A 17500-nucleotide genomic window follows, 5' to 3' on the forward strand; every position below is an offset into this window, starting at 1 on the left:
TCTTTCTTCAGCCAGCTTCCTGAGGGTTTCCGTCTCAAAGTTGGCATTGTGAACTCCTGTTTTCCGGAAAGCGCTGGCATATTTGTTTTCTTCCCAGTAGTGGTGCCAGTTCCCGTTGACGTCGGCACCGTAGCCGAACACGGACACCTACCACAGGGAGACAAAGCAGGCATGGGGTGCAGTGAGCTTAATGTTCCAAGCTTACACCATCACGGAATGAAATCATCATGAAGTAATCATTCATTCAGAACTACTTCTGTAATCTCCCAGACCCAACCCCAGCTCATTACTGATGCCAGAGGTTTCAGATCACAGGGTAGAATCCTCTCTCGGGTCAGTGAAGGACTGCGTTGGAAGAATGAGATTTAAGGTTTGGCTGGGACTCACCTCGTCACAGGTGTGCAGGGCAAATATCAGTGCCAACATGCCGGTGGAAGGATATCTCCCATGATGCTCTGTCCAATTGTCATTAACATATTTCAAGAAGGCTGGGCTGATTACAGACACCTGCAGATCAGAAGGGCAGACCATTCACTTCCTGGACTATTTCATTGTCAACAACTCACGAACACATATTGAGCAGCGCAAAAGAAACCAACACAACAGGCTTGATTCTCAAAGCTGTTTACTCCAAATCACAAAAAAGAAATCCAAAATTGACTAGTAAAACCATTCCAAGCCCCTAAATAAAACACCCAAGGTGTCCGTTTCTGGTTTGGTTTCTTATGAGGTGTGTTTTTACTATGTGAAACAAAGCGTGCTAATGACGATCTGAAGTAAATGGCTTTGAGAATCTAGCCCAATGGGGTCAGATTGAAAGCAGAAGAGCCAGGCTTATGTGAGCAAGCAGCCATTGAGCTTTTAACTTCATCTCAATGAGATTCTATAACAACGCATCACACAGCAAGCATGTTATCAAAACACAGAGCAAGTCCTTTTATGGTGTGCAATCCACACTGGTGCACAGAGTGTGACTTTCACTTTTGGAACTGACCATGGCTCCTGCTCTCCCAAAGTGCTTCCTGAAATCATTACCCTTACCTTGTCTTTGTCAGCCTTGACAAACTGTTTGACTTCCATGTACGTCCTAGAGATGGAAAACAAAACACGTTTCAAGTGATGCAGTGGATAGGGTCCATATTGAGCAATGAAGAGGATACACTACAGTAAAAACCTCACTATCATTCTGAGGACTCTGGCTTACTTGGTTATATGTCCGGTTGAAAGCGCGCTTGCAATCCACTGCAGGTCCAGTGGTTTAAAGGGCACAAGGACCAGATGGACGTCAGCTGGGAGGTCAATGGCACTCTCGGGGTACATGAAGTGGTGCGTTGTCTTGCGCCCCACGTCCGACTCAAACCCGCTGGTTGTAGCTTTGTTCATCCTGAATGAAGTGACAGAGTTAGAGTGAGACGAGGGGAAGGGCTGCACCGGGGTGAGGGGCATCAATAACCCCCACTGTACATTCGGGTTGATCCACCAGTGATACTATTATATATCAGTACAGGAATTGTTATCATTGGTATTGTCAAATCAATGCCCATGATATTACAGGATGATGGGGCTGGGTAATGGTAGTAAGTCAGAGCTATGTGGCATTGATAAGCAATCCGTGCTTGGAAACCTTCCTTGCTGGTCAGTTAAACAACATAAAAGGCTTACTTCCTTCCTGTGTAAAATCTTTAACCACCTCCTTGGGTTAAAGCATGTCGATGGTGAGAGATCTTAATAAATCATTGAACTTGATCAGTAAAGTCTGTATATATCACTCCTTGAGGTTCTCTGATTTCCCCCAGTGCAAATCCATTTCCTTTAATCTATTTATTTAAAAGAGGGTCCTGAAACCAAATGCTATGCATCTCTCTATACAGCTGTGCATGACCTGCATCCCACACATCCCAATGTGCGGCTACAACATCTAAATAATGCCCCTGTCATTTCTCTCTTTGTTGTTAACATCCTGACAACTTTTTAAAGTTGGTTTCAGAGCTCCTTTTAAAAACGGCCGCTCTCGTGCTCTGGGGTTTGAGATCTGTCCTCTAAATCACTGCAGGAACAGCGATTTAAAAACAAAGAAAGTAACAAGTGCTCTGGCTTTTCTGTTCTGCACCACATCATGGGTCGTTATGCTGTGCTACCTGTTTGACTGTTTGGCGGTAATCCTGACACTATAAGTGCACTAGAGCAGACATTTTGAAAAAAGCTTTGAAACAGACTTGAAAGTTCAAAGTGTAAAAAGTTGTCAAGGTGTTAACAATGAGAAGAGAAATCACAGGTACATTATTTAAACAGTTGTAGGGGTGTGTAATACTCTATTTTTTCCAAACCGAGCCACTTACTCTTTCAGGTTCAACCTCCTTTGGGTGAGACGTTGCATTTCCCACTGTAATATCTCAACAGCATTGCTTCCTGTATCCTAACCAGCGCAACCTACCTCATCACAACATTGTGGGACTCAATCAAAGGGCCGTAACTGGATCCGAGCAGGTTTCCTGAGTTACCCACCACGGCACACCTCCTGCACTGGGATGAGTCCTCCGTGCTGTTCTGGCTTGTCCCAGGCAGCACAGAAAACACCTCTGCTACCACTTCATTCACTTTCACATCTCTGTGGGATTGCTGCAAAGCCTAGTGGATATGAAAAGAAAACTGCTTTCATGTTTCTGTAGCAAAAAGGTAACACTTTAGCTTGTCTCTCCATTTACTGTATCTTTGCAAAGTGTCACTGTGTAAACACATGAGCACTCATATATCATCTAATTACTGTGTTACATAGCGTCACTGAGTAAACACATGAGCACTCGCATCATGCAAAGAGGAATACACAATTAAGTACGTAATTGCATCAGAAAAGGGTTAGGGTTAGGGTTATATTGTGCAAAAATATGTACACATTAAGTACCTTGTAACTAACTATGTAAATGCACAGTAGTTACAGACATTTTGTGTAAAGGGTTATTGCAGAATGACAGACTGCTTGCTTGTTCAGGCTGGGGTCTGGATGAAACTTCTCCTTCAGAGTCTCCTAGGAAACATGTTTAAAGAAGTGTAGCAGCACTGAACCGCATCACTCTTCAATAAGCCTGGTTCTGTCTAAAGCTTCATCAACCAGGTGCTTCCAAAGTGCTGCAGGTTTACAGTTATCTGATGCCTGTGAAAACACAGCCTACTTACCAGCCACCAGCTCAGGGCAGACTGAGGGAGACTGTCATCTTTGGCAGTGAGCAGGGGCTGTGCGTTGGAGTCGAAGCGCTTATCAAACCAGGCTGACACATTCTTCTCAGAGACACACTTAGTGCAGCTGCAGGCTCGGGGGCTCTCTGGAGGGACTGTGGTGAAAGTTTGGTTGCTCTCAGGTAAAGGTTCTTTAATATCGGTGCTGTGTCTGTGCACTGGCAAACTGTAGCGGTTCACTTGCATACAGAACCCAATGAGAGCTGCTGTCAGGAGAAAGATAGCCAGGCCTGACCATACTCTCCTCTTACAGTGCATGGTGGTGATCCCTGGCCAGTCCTAGGGATGCACCAGGGGACACGCTGTCACGGTCGAAGGTGTCTCTTATGTATTCAAAAAACACTTTTCAAATGTGTTTTCAACAGAGCCAGCTCCTTAGAACAGTTAATGATTGTCATTGCCTGAGATTTTAAAGATCTTGCAGAGCAGCTTCATTCGAACGGTCTGGTCTCTTGGACTATGATAATGTTCTTGCTCAGTTTGTTTGTCAATATATTTTTAAAAAGGCAGAGTAAGCAGGCTGCTTGTCTAGTCCGGATATTGCAACAGTTGCATGTGTTGTTCAAAAGAGAAATGAAAAAAAAAAGCGAAATACTGTTTATTTCTTGTCGAGAAGAAATCAGTTCAATTCATCAGAATTGCATCATCTTGAGTTCATCGAAAGGCAATAAAACCACAATTTGTCAGTTTCCTCCTTACTCCTAAAAAAACAAAAATATTTAAACATGTAAACATGTTAGAGGGCAATTCTAAATGCCTTTTCTTTCAGTCAATTCACTAGAGTTTACTCAAGGTACTTCCTTTCATAAAAAAATCACTTAACGTGGGCTGTCATGGTTAAACTGAAGTCTCATCTGCCTCTGGTAGTCAGTTTACCACAGCGGAAGTGCAATCAGTTAAACAAACATCTGCTTACTAGCAGATTATAACAGCACCCCTACAGTACAGCTGGTTTCAAGCATGCTTCCCTGCCTATGATGCAATCTGTATGGGGATCTCAAATTAAAAGGGAGTTACAGAGATACTATCCTGTATCTTTATTTTAGCATATGAATCAAACAGGTGTTGTAAATAATACAAAGTCCAAACAACCAGAGAGCGATAATGGACATGGACCTACCCCTCTCCTGCGTCTCTGAGATCAGTATGCATCCTGCTCCTCTAATGTTTATCACAGCTGCTGTGCAGCACTGGAGCCAGCCTAAGTGAAGTGCCTTCAGAACAGAGACAGCCAGGGAGATTACAAGCGCCCCAGTGGACTGGTCGGGACCTCATGCCAAGGCTCCAGTCTTAGGCGTGGAATGCAGCTCACAGACTCAAAGACTACTGCAGAACCCGCAGAGCCAAAACTCCAGGCTGCGATAATTCAGAGTAATCAGATGACTTTCAGCTGATCCAGAAAAAGCAGCTGACTATCATAAAAGGGCTCTGCTTGCATTGTGTCAGACTGCAGTTCAGCTGCATTGCAACTTCATCGGGGCCGAGCTTTCATGATAACCACCTAACCTGATAGTGGAAGACAGTGGCTGCAGAGGAATGTGGCATCAGAAAGGGGCCAATCAATATAAGACATACCCAATGGAAGCTAATGGGCTCAGACCCTTTGAACACCAGTGTGCTTGTGGTTTGCACTAGTAGATCAGTCCTCATCTTGATTTTAATGCATTGCTTGTCTCCCTCTATACTACTCTGTGTTTGGGAAAGAAAATTAGGTTGTGTTTCTTGACCAGACCCCTGTCTCCACATACTGGGCTGTGAAAGCAATCTCTACCCCACAGGAATGCCACCCACACTTTGCGATACAAAGAAAACCAATAAAGTCTCTACACAGGGAGGTTGTGCAACATCTGTCTCTGTCTCCTGGAGATAACACCGCATTAATATGTATTTGAATCCTTATTTCTCCACTTTTATTGTTGCTTTTATTTACATTAATTTCTAATGCAATTATTTTTGCACAGCACACAGTGACTCCCACATGGCTTAAGGTTGGAACTGCAGCAAGGACCTTTAAGGAGGAAGTCAAAACTGCAAAGTGCTAAAAGTCTAATAGATAATTTACACTTCAGAGTGCATTACTGTATTTAATTTAAAAAAAAGAAGAAAATGTCAAAAAAAGCAAACAGAAAGCATTAGCCACACAAAGGAGGTGCTGTCTGGTGTTTGGATCCTATTTTCTAATCTCAAAACACCTGCCTGCGTGCAGAGTGAGTAACCCTGAGGCACGCCACCACATCACTGAACAGAACCAGCCTGACAGCAACGAGGCCGAGACAACCCACCCCCATCTCCCAGAGGTGGGGCCACAGTGTTTCCGCTGACATCGTGTGTGTGTGTGTGTCATCTTCAGAATAAAATAAACTACATTAAGACTGGACAGAGCAGTCAGTGAGCAATCCAGAACACTTCATCTTACCCAGACCATCTGGGGGGGGGAGGGGGGGGAATAAACTTGGTTTTCTTTTTCTTTTTTTGTTATTTGTTTTGTCGTGTTAATGTGTAAATCTTTTTGCAGGATACATGTAAGTACATAGTTGTATCAGAAAAGAGTTAGGTTTAGGTTTAGGATTATATCATTCAAAAAGATTGACACATTAAAGACCTTGTAACTATGCATAATAACATTGTAATCATGTGTAATGTATTTAATAAGCAACTCCCATGTTGCCAAGGTAAATCTTGTTTAAAATCTCAAAATGAAATCAGCTCCCGATTGAACTGTTGTCTTTTTCCACTGCAGACTTCAGCTGATGTGATTTTCAGGGTGGAGCCACTTGCTGTGTGTGCTGCATGAGGTAGACGAGGTCATTGTTTTTGAGACCAACTAGATATTCCCTTATGAATATTTCATTTGGCAACTTTTGCTTATTTTCTAACAAGTGACATTTTCTGTCACAACGACCAATTAAACCAAGACAAACTTTTTTTTTTTTCGGGGGCACTCTATCCTTAAAACAACAACGTCATAATAAAAGTGAACATAAAGCTAGTGTAATGCTGCAGCTCAGGCAACATAGCATGTGGATGTTGAGTTTGTTTTCCAGTTAGGCTGTTTGGATATGGTCATTATCACTGTTGTTATCTCAAACCATGGACATGCACAGATGAGTATAGGGTGTAAGCCAAAATATTTGGTAACTTATTTGTGTTTTGTATAGTTTTGCTACCTTATGTTTAAAGTCATAGATGCTCAGAATATAATATAGTTACTTATTTTGAATATGTTCCACGAGAGATACCAAACATGTGCTAAGCCCACCTATAACACTTTTTAGAAAATATTTAATAAAAAATGCAACACCCTTTTATAGTAAATCTCCTGTTCAGAGGAAGTTATTTTATTTTGGATCGTGGAAAGCCTTGTTGTGATTGTGACAGCCATATTGTTCTGAGTAATTCCTTGCTGGGTTCAGGCTACTTGCTTGAACTTAAGTTATTTATGTGGGTCAGTTTTTTTTTTCTGTTGAAAAGATCAGGATAGCACTATGATAACGTTATCTTTCTCTGGCATCCCTCCCCGTCACGTGGAGAAAAATGTGGTCAACAAATTTTAGGGAGTTTCAGAATCTTTCCCACCATGTGGGCTTGCATGAGTCCTACAGCTCTTCTTTTGCATGGACGTAATACCTACCCTGAAATGAGTGTGGGCCAGCAACCATTTATTCATTCATTCTTTATCCAGGAACAAACCCATTGAGACGAGCCCTCGCTTACAAGAGTGCCCTGGCAAGATGACCAGCCACAGACAGCAGTGATGTGACATTATTAAAAACAACACATCTCTAAAAGAAATCCTCATACATTCAATCTGGGATCAGAAACATTCACACTTCCATCATTCTTGGAACCTGCTCATTTAAATACATGTCATTGTTCTACCTTTAGCTGATACATTTGGGTTATGTATCTGATCCACTATCATATCCTATCATATCCATGTACTTCTAAATTATTAAGAAACTGGCCCCATATCACTAAGGTTTAAGTTGAAAATGAAGTTTGCTATTCTGGAAAGTGTTGCAGAGCGGCATTAAATAAAGCCAACAATACTATCAGTTCAATAGCACACATTTTTTAGTTTTTACTTGACGTGTTAAATTGAACTCAGACAAACTAAATTGGGGTTAGAACTAATCCAGTTAACTCTAGCATCCGGTAATAGGATTTGCTGGATAATTCTGCCACTAATTCTACAGTGTTGGGCTGGATAATCTCAAGCATTAACAGTATGTGTATATTTTTGGTTAATTTAAAATTAGGAATTTTCTGCAACCAGCAACCAGATTCTCTGAACCTTTTACACACAACAAAGAACATGCAAAAAAAAACAAAACAAACAAACTTAAAATAAGTACTTACACAGATAGAAAGAAGGTGAGGTGACTATCCAGTGAGCTCCTGTACTGTGTGTCACTTTAACTAGGATAATAAAGCTACAGTGGTGTGCTGTGCTGCCCTGCTGTCTGGATCTGAGAACCCTGCACCCTCCGTTAGACCCCACCCCCTCCTCTCTTCACACAGCCTGTGAAGTGATGAAGCTGTTCAGCACTGATCTGTTTACTGTGAGCTGGTCATGCTGTTGTAAAACTGAGATCCAGAAACTAGGTCTTTTCTCAGAACGTGTCACATCTAGAGTTCTCCCCCTGACTCTGGTCTCAACTTGATTTAAACCACTCATGAACTCCCCCCAACCCCCAACCCTATTCAAACCAAGCATCTGTTTCCCTTCAGTTGGACACTCCTGATCTGGATCCTTTTACAGTCAGCCTTCACAGCAGTAATCCTTAAAATTGCCATTGCAGGAATGACTGAACCTTCCTGGCTCCTTTTCTTTAAAGAACACTCCCCTGTTAAACTGGAACATGCATGTAAGATTTTACAGAATTTCATCATCCAAAACTCTAGACTGCCCGGGTATCCGCTGACCGTATTGAGAACGGACTGGTGACCTGGTGAAGGGAAACGGGGGGCTTGTCTTTGTGGATCAGTCGAGGTAGGAGGGATACAGACAGGTCAGGAATTTTTTTTCTTATAAAGCATGACAGGAAGACCCATGGGTTGCTGTGCTGATATTAACTGCACCATACCCGCGTGCTACAGTGGCAAATCCAAGTGTGGGGCCAGGAGGCACAATCAGCGTGCATGCCAGCCTCCAGATTGCATGCTAGGGAGCAGTGCTGGGTATCTTTATGGAATGTTTAATAACCCAGGGTATTAAGATTGAGTTGGGGGGTAAGAATATTGTGACAGTATTGTGAGAATGGGCATCTTCAGGAAGAGGCTGACCTGCTGACTAACGCAGAACAGACCCGTCATATCAAAGCAGATCACGTGACACTTCAGTTGACGGTTTATCAAATGTTAGAACTAGACTGGGTAGGGTGCTTCCTGCGTCTGAAAACTTGACACCATGAATCAGGGTTAAAGTAAAGCAAGCAGAAATAAAGCTGCAGGATTTCGAAAGGTTAAAGTTGTCACTTATGAGCAGACCTTCCTTGGTGACAAACATCTACTGTCTCTGCCCCCCACGCCGCTCCAGTACGGTGCCAGTAAGCAATACAATACTCATTCTAGCTATGAGAAAAAGCAAAACATTCCTTCTGAGATGATGCAGTGTCTAAAGTTGGGACCAAAACAAACAAAAGGGCAGCCAGCTACATGCATTTTTATGCAGTGAAGCCATATTAACATGAGGGTGAGTGAGTTTGATCTCAGAACTCTGTACACCAAACGACTTTGATTTCTGTGGTTTAATGAATTTGATCAGGTCAAAAAGTGAAAAACCGCTGATAAAAACAGATTCCCTTCACGGGATAGACATAATATAACTTGCAGGAAGTGATGCATCACAGAACATAAATAAAGCTTATAAATCAGACTTTATGTATAGAGCAGAACAGTTTCAACAGTCATGTTTCATTACTGTATGACTATGAGATAGAGAAGAGAGGGATTCTTCCCACCCCCTCCACCAAATCTACAATCATGGGACACCCATACATTGTGACAGCTGTTAATATACATGCAAACTACACCAGGAAAGCAGGGCTGAGCTGCTTGCTTGAGGGATACTTGATATGTGCTGCGGTTCAAGCTGAAACAGATGTACATCCAACAGCAAGAGAACTGCCAGGAAATGCTTGCAAAACAACCCCCAAATAAACATGCTTGATTTTCTGAGTTGTGGGCTGCCGCAGTTGTTTGAGTGTTGTTAGCACGTTGTTAATTCTGTTGTGTAGTTTTGTTGCTGCAGTAGATAACTTTGGCTGTGGCGCAGAAAGCACACATGCACATTAAGCAGCTTTCAATCAGCCTGCTACATCTCTCACAGGAAAAAAGTCACTAACAGCCATGGAGTTATCCTTAGAGGCACAGTGGGGTCCCACAAAACAATGGGTGATCAAAAGGAAAATCAAACTAAAGCGCTTATGTGAGCCACCCCACCAGGCGCTAACGGCAGAGCCAATGGGGCAAAACTACTGGGAAAAACACAAACAGCAGTTTTCAGTGTCGGCTTAATATGTTTAGTATGATATACAGAATACACACTTTAACCAGAAACTGTGCACCCATCTGTTCCATTAGCACACAAACCTACAACAGGACAGGATTTAACAATGTGGTAGAAATAGCCCATTCACAACCAGAGAGCTTTGCTTAAAGATAAATCAGGGCAAAATGTGAAGATTAAAGCTGGAGTTTTCAGCTCCTGCTTCATGTTGTAGAGACTGGAAAGTGTTGGAATGCTGGGCTCAGGAATTCTGCTTCATGCTCTCTTGCATATGAAATCACTCACTGAGTGTCTGGCTGGTGTGCCTGTTTTCATGAGGAGTTTCCGAGATCCTCCTGGGTAATCTTTCAATCCCAGCAGGGGGACAGCTTTGTTGTTTTAGTTGTAACTGAGAAGCGGTCAGTGCACTGGGTGGCTAAACCACAGGCTAAATCAAGAGGCACAACTACAAGATAGAGCTGCAACGGAGCCTGATCTTCAGGGTCAGCAAAAACTACAACAATGAAATACAACTAAAAGAAAATAATACAAGTGTCCTTTGTCTGGTTGCATAAACAACGTCAGCTATTGAATTGAAGTGTAGCAGTTAATGAAAAGGTGTCCTTGATCTCAGATATTAATTGTTTTGCTGTAACATGATGTCTGCAACACCCTTAACCCTTTATTTCTCAGTGTATGTTCCCATACCTGTTTAACAGTCCCTAAAAGTGTCCACCTAGGCCAGTTAAATTGCCTTGTGTAGATATAAGGAAGTCTATACCAATCCCACTGCACGCAAGAACAGCTAATAAAGTATTTAAAACAGACAGAAAGAAGACGTTACTCACAGCTTACAGAACTGTTTACTTCACAAGGTCTCCTACAGGCTTCATTTTTCTGTTACTCACAGCTCACAGCCATAGTGAACAAAGTAGTGTATTAGCCAAGGAGTGCCTTAAGCAAAAAGCCTATAATATATATATTTTTTTTACTAATTTCAAACCTCAAGACTTAATCAAACCTCTTAACAACATGACTTCATCAGTGTTTCCTCTGCTAGCTTTGAAAAAGCAAGAGTTTTCGTCTCCCCTCTCTGGAACACAGCAGCAATGAAACGATAGCCACCAAACCAAGAGAAAAGGAAAAATCCCCTCCAGCTATAACAAGTAAATCTCTCTTCGCGTTAAACCCCAGTTCAATGCTAAATTACCCTCTCAGGAGAGCAGCAAATGCACAGGAAACAGATCTACTTCCTTGAAACTGTTTGAGTTTTAAATTCATTAGCAATTCAATCAAACTCCATGCTTTGGTGTTCTCAGAAAGCACTTAGTTGAAAAATCAATTGAAATGGGATTAATGCTGAAATAGAAAAAAAGGTAATGAAAGCAAGAAAGAAAAAAAGTAACTGTACCTTTTCTGTCTTAGCATAAGAAAATCTGTTACTCCAAATGATTGCTCCTCTCAGTCCTGCCCGCTCTCTCCAGCTATGGTTTGGATTATAAAATGATGTGAAACAAGTGGGTTGTCGATACGTTTCCCCTCTCTAAGAGGTGGAGCAGAGGATTTTAAGTTTTTTTTTTAGCTGCAGGGTAACACTAACAGTATACTGTCTGTTTTAAAATAGTTTGCATATTAGGATGTGGATGAGCACAGCTTGAAACACTTCATGCACTGCCTTATTCATGGTAAATTACCTAAACTCCTGCACTCAACTCTAAACAGTCATTTAAAAAGGGGAAGTCTTCTAACACTGCTTGTACAGTCATGCCTAGGACTGTATTTCATACATTGGTGATGGTCATGTCACATTAATTCCACACAGATCCTTGCCTGCCTGGTTCTGTTATAATGGCTTTCTTCTGAAGCTGCATCAATAAACATTTTAATTTGAACCAACTCCCCCAGCTAACAAATACACAGACACTGCCAGCACTGTATTATATCAATCAAAAGTCTAACAGCACAGCAGCTCATGTACTTGCATTGCACTTAGCATGCAGTAACTTTTGCCAACTGCACAGTTAACAGAAATACACTGCAGAATCTTGCAAGCGTTTTGTGGAACGCACCGACTGCTACTTAGATAAACAGACACAAACTCTGGAGTTTTTAATCAAAAGGCTATTGACTAAATGAAAGGAGAAAGTGGTATACGGTCAGAGCACGAAGTCTGTTTTGTTAATGGCGAACCTGTGCCTTTCAGCATTCCAAAGCTATTCTCTTTGGTACGTGTTCTAAACGGGTTGTAATGAGGATGCAGTTACTCTGCACAGCTCCTCATCTGCATGAGTGTCCAAGTGACAGACTCCAAGACTCAATAATGAAAACAAGGGATAAAAAAATAGTGACTAGGTGTTGACTTTCACACAAATCCATCAAACAGCATCGCTCCAGTCTTGTATCTCTTACCAGTAATGCATTGAAACGTGGGATATCTGTGGGTGGTGCAATCTACAAGGCTCATGCTCTTAGCATCTGAAATCTCTAGGTTAACATGGGCTGTAAAGATTGTTTCCAAACATACACTCTACAAATGTGTTGTGTTAACAACAGCACTGAGCCTCTGCAGGGCTGGTTTCATGATATCTAGGTGTGACCTCACAAGGAAGCGAAACTGTATAAAGCTAAAGTTGACTAGAGTCAACATGGGGGCCTTGATACTGAATTGGGTTGTATACCAGAGCTTGCATGTAACACTATGCACACAGTAATGAATAAGCTGCCGGACTTTATTATCAAAGTAATAACCCTGGTTTGCCTTTAAGTGTAAAAATGCAAAGGAACAGCTCTCTGTGGGGGAGGGAATGGCACTGCAGGTTGACCTTGTAACAATCATTAAACACTGAGCAGAATGCATAGTTACTCGCTGATAAACTGAGAGCAGCGTTCTAATGAAGGACAAGGTAAAACCGAACATGCAAGAATGTGTGAAGGCCATCCAAACCTGCAAGGGCAAACCCCTGGAAGCCATTCGGTGAGTCAGTGTTACCAGACACTGCCTGCAGGGCAGGGGGAGACATTCTTTTGGTTGAAGCAGTGGCTATAAAGGGTGAAGCACAGTCACATGTGCAACATAAATACCCAGTCAATGGGCTCCCTGTGAGGAAACACAGCCGCAGAAATCTTTGATCCTCTTGGACTGAACCGTGGAGGTAAGAACCTTTCACCGAGACTGCAGGGAAAGCAGCGAGGAGAGGCAGCTGCATGAACTTGACTGGAAAAAGCAGAGCTATAAAAGAGGTACAGTATATCAACTGGAAAGGCTGCTGGCTTATACTGGGACTCACAACATGCTGGTGTACATTGGGCTGTGAACCAGTGCAAGAGACAAAAGGAACAGGATCTCTGGTGATGAATCCTGTGGCTGTAAACACCCAGTGACCATTCTCATCAGCATCAATTCTCATCCCTGTGTCAGCTTTTTACCCCCCCCCCCCCCCCCCCCACTTTCCAGACGGTCGTAAATAAGCTTTGTCACCTCTTTCAGAACAGAAATGGAGGATGACCCTCTGTTTGAGAGAGGTTGTGAAAGTGATGAGTGTGGTCTTCTTGTTTCATAGTGTATTTATCAATCAATCCATCATATATGTTTCTATAGCGCCCCATACAATGTCTCAAGGCGCTTCACAAAATCTACTTCAAAAAAAGAAAATATCTACAAGTAAGCAGAATTACCTTGTACTCTATTCTTTGAGTGATAGGGAGCCAATAGAGGCCTAACGCAGAGGGGGTCATGTGACACCACATTACCGAGTCCTCACCCCACAGCAATGCAGTGCGTTTCAGACTCATAATGAAATATATTCGGTACATATTTACGAATGTGGTCTGTGTAATGCAGCAGTGCAGTCTGTGCTTCTTAGATACATAGGAAACATATCCAGCACGTTTTCCACATGTACATCCTGTTACATTACATTAGGACTCAGCGGTTGAAACGCCATATAAGTCTACTGAAAGTAGCGCGATCTGCCATTATCGTTTTCTGCCGGTGAAATCTCATGGCTTTTGCGATATTTACATCGGTTACATTTCCTGGTGATGTCATCCCTCTATTGCGCATGTGCAAAGTGTGCTATCTGTTCTGGTGTGTGGGTTGGGGTCCTATATGTGAAGTCTTGATTTGAAATAGTTATTGCTGCAAAAAATGGTAAGTACACCCTGGCGGACGTGTTCTTATAGATTCAAAACGAGCTTAGTCTTATGTGCGTTTGTCAGGCAAACTGAATTGTATATTTTAATGTTGCCGTGTTGGCCTCTGGGCGTTGGTTTGTGTTGTAGTTACGCTGTGCGCAGCACTACACTGTGACGGAGTATTCTTAACTGTAACGCTCTTTATATAACCTCGTTCTGTGAAGTTTTACTAAATTAACATATTTATATTGTCAAACATTACAGGTGCAGTGATGGGAATCTCGGTGCATGCAGGACAGATTGAGCTGTCTGTTTTAGTAAAACAAAGAAAAACGCCTCATAATAATTATTGGTAGCGCCCTGACTTTCCTGTATAGACCAGTGTGTGTCGGTGTTTTATGTGCATTGTATTATTTTTACTCGGGTACAGTGTTTGGGGCGTTCAGTATGCCCTATGGTGTATGATCCGCATACTTCGTTTTTTAATTTAATTTTATTTTTTTGTAATTTTAATACAGTATTGTCAATGCAGTCAGAACACTGGGTTTCAGCAGGGATGGAAATAAGACTCTGACTGCATAGCAGTTTGATCCTTCTTTGTTTGACTGAGTTTAATAAGACAGCTTGTTATCTATACACAGGGACTGAAACTACTATGCAATAGGGGTCTTATTTCCTTATGACAAGTTCAGTAACGTTGAATTCAATTGGTGTTTGCCTTGCCATAGTAACACAAAAACAAACAACTTTTTCCTTCCCTAACATGCATGGACTCCACACTGTACACTAACCCTTTCATGTGTTATGACCCCCTACCCCCCCATATAAAGCAACGGAAAACATTTTCAATGAATAATACATTCATTGTGTGTCCAAATCTACATTGCATGCATGAAAGGCTTGAGTGTTCACATCACGGTGATGTTTTTGCTTTTGAAATGGCACCAGTGTTAGAAACCTGTTGCCTTTGCGGAGGATGGGATATACAGTGTGTGTCAAACTGGGGTTCCTGGATCATGAGACTTCTCTTCCATTGCTTTAGCTCTGGTGTTGCTTCTGTGCTTTCTCCTGTTTTTCTAGGCAGAAGTGGAGGAGACGTTAAAGCGCATTCAAAGCCAGAAGGGAGTCCAAGGAATAATAATTGTCAATGCAGAAGGTACAGTGAGAGCAAAGCTAGATCACAGGTTGTAAGTTAGTGCAAACCCACCTGCTTTTCTGAGAGTATTGTGGGTAGATTTAGAAACACTGAAACTGAATAAATTCAGTGACCCCTCTCCTCGTTCTCCTGTTTTGTAGCTGTGACCCCTCTCCTCCTCCTGTTTTGTAGCTGTGACCCCTCTCCTCCTTCTCCTGTTTTGTAGCTGTGACCCCTCTCCTCCTTCTCCTGTTTTGTAGCTGTGACCCCTCTCCTCGTTCTCCTGTTTTGTAGCTGTGACCCCTCTCCTCCTTCTCCTGTTTTGTAGCTGTGACCCCTCTCCTCCTTCTCCTGTTTTGTAGCTGTGACCCCTCTCATCGTTCTCCTGTTTTGTAGCTGTGACCCCTCTCCTCGTTCTCCTGTTTTGTAGCTGTGACCCCTCTCCTCGTTCTCCTGTTTTGTAGCTGTGACCCCTCTCCTCGTTCTCCTGTTTTGTAGCTGTGACCCCTCTCCTCGTTCTCCTGTTTTGTAGCTGTGACCCCTCTCCTCGTTCTCCTGTTTTGTAGCTGTGACCCCTCTCCTCGTTCTCCTGTTTTGTAGCTGTGACCCCTCTCCTCGTTCTCCTGTTTTGTAGCTGTGACCCCTCTCCTCGTTCTCCTGTTTTGTAGCTGTGACCCCTCTCCTCGTTCTCCTGTTTTGCCAGGTATCCCTATCAAGACAACGTTGGACAATTCCACCACTGTCCAGTACGCAGCTCAGATCCACCAGCTGGTGCTGAAAGCCCGGAGCACAGTCAGAGACATGGACCCCCAGAACGACCTGACGTTCCTGCGACTCCGCTCCAAGAAGAATGAGATCATGGTGGCACCAGGTAACGCATGAGCTTCCTGCAGCGGAGTCCCTAACAAACTTAGAACCCTATTCAACATGAAATGCTTAAATAAAATACATTCGATATATGTTATTATTTCTTTAACATATGTTTTCTTTTTAACAGATAAAGAATATTTCCTGATTGTCATCCAGAATCCCACAGACTAAGAAGATTTGTTATCATTTGACGGCCAAATCCATTTTTAAACAGTTTGCCAGAAAACAATGTTGCCCTCCTATTTGTTTTGAAAATGCATTCCTGTCTCAGCAAATGATTACACAGCTGGTCACATCTCTTATACAACAACGAAAGCGCAACAGATACAGTAAAATATGTCACTAAAGATAGCATTAGGAAAATATAAAATTCCACAGAAATCTTAATCATTTTTTCTACTGTATTTATTGTGTTTAGCAACATTGCATTTCAATATGGGTCTAAATAAATGGGGACGTAGGAAGCAAATTGCTCAAAACAGATCTAAATGCAAATCTCAATTTCCCCATCTGAGTTTGATAGTTCCCTCCCTAAAGACTACTCAAAACAGGTTGAATGCTCTTGCAGTATAGGAAAGCTAGCGCCTCTCCAAGCAGCAGACCAGTGAACTTGTGCAATCCTGTCTGTCCACACATGTACATTCTTTAGTGCTGAAAGAGTCCACAGAGAAAACAAACCATTTCTGCAGAAAACCATTTGTCAAGTCTTTTTTCTTTTTGTTTTACTCACTTGTAAACATTTCCATACAGCAGGGCGCTAGTTGCTGGTGCACGCTTGTGTGCAGTTAAAACCATTTGAGAGATAATGTAAAGATCACCTTGGGGTGGGTTAATGCATATTGACATTTCATTTGAGTCTACTTAACACACTTTGCAAACAACATTTGGGGTTAGGCTTGTTATTTATTGTTTAAATAAACAAAACAGTGATTGCTGTTTTGTCACATAAAAAAAACAACAACTAGGTGTGTATATTTGAATTTTTTCTGTATATAATGATGATACTACTACTAATAAATATATGAACTTCACGTCAACATGTTTTTGAGTCAGAGGGACCCATGTAATGCCACTTTCCTTGGTTCACAAAGCACACAGACACTGATAGGCACTATATCTTGTTTGGATCCCTTACCAGGAGGTCAATCAGTCCCAGTGTATGGGTGCCTGTACTTTCTTCTGCCCAACACTGCATATTAGCATTGCAGTCTTTTCAAACCCACTAAGAACCATGATGTTACACAGAGCCGGATCGGTGAAGTCAGTAAGCCGTGCATGGCTCAAGAGGCCATGCATTGGATAGAACATTACATTAATGGCATGCCACCCAAAGTGGGTGCTTACAAGCGCTACAATTATAAAAATGGAGCCTATTTCCCATGCCCCATCAGTTTTTCAAGTCACGAGTCGCCACTGTGGGTGGGAATGACAATTAAATATTAAAAAAAAATAAAATTAAAAAAAAAAAACTGACTGCCCCGTGTGAGGATCGAACTCACGACCTTCAGATTATGAGACTGACGCGCTACCTACTGCGCTAACGAGGCGCTGATGAAACCGCTGGAGTGTGTATTTTTTGGTCTGCAAGAGTAAGCCTATAACCAGCTTACCTTGTAAGGGTCTTGGAATGTACTTGA

The 17500-nt window shown here is 42.2% G+C and overlaps 2 protein-coding genes across 4 annotated transcripts in view; one reads left to right on the top strand and one right to left on the bottom strand.

Annotated features, from left to right (window-relative positions):
• The window catches only part of LOC121307873 (CMP-N-acetylneuraminate-beta-galactosamide-alpha-2,3-sialyltransferase 2-like), a 12180-nt gene extending 803 nt beyond the window's left edge, over positions 1-11377 (bottom strand). The window contains exons 1-7 of one of the 3 annotated variants that reach the window (XM_041240182.1): positions 11136-11377; positions 3175-3935; positions 2435-2628; positions 1205-1384; positions 1042-1087; positions 388-507; positions 1-147 (exon numbers count right to left, since the gene is read on the bottom strand). The exon at positions 1-147 is cut by the window's left edge and continues 803 nt beyond it. In XM_041240182.1, the coding sequence (XP_041096116.1) occupies positions 1-147; positions 388-507; positions 1042-1087; positions 1205-1384; positions 2435-2628; positions 3175-3492 (1005 nt within the window). In that variant the 5' untranslated portion in view covers positions 3493-3935; positions 11136-11377. Of the gene's footprint in view, positions 148-387; positions 508-1041; positions 1088-1204; positions 1385-2434; positions 2629-3174; positions 3936-4354; positions 5327-7593; positions 8736-11135 lie in introns of those variants that run through there. The other 2 variants (XM_041240181.1, XM_041240183.1) reach the window with 2 other exon arrangements.
• A 2390-nt stretch (positions 11378-13767) lies between these two features.
• LOC121307871 (dynein light chain roadblock-type 1) lies at positions 13768-16250 on the top strand. The gene is made up of 4 exons (XM_041240175.1): positions 13768-13874; positions 14939-15014; positions 15697-15864; positions 15991-16250. Exons 1-4 carry the CDS (start codon positions 13872-13874, stop codon positions 16032-16034), a joined length of 291 nt encoding a protein of 96 aa, XP_041096109.1. The 5' UTR covers positions 13768-13871; the 3' UTR covers positions 16035-16250.
• The last annotated feature ends 1250 nt before the right edge of the window (positions 16251-17500 follow it).

The sequence above is a fragment of the Polyodon spathula genome, chromosome 59 (assembly GCF_017654505.1).
Source record: "Polyodon spathula isolate WHYD16114869_AA chromosome 59, ASM1765450v1, whole genome shotgun sequence".
Classification (NCBI taxonomy): Eukaryota; Metazoa; Chordata; class Actinopteri; order Acipenseriformes; family Polyodontidae; genus Polyodon; species Polyodon spathula.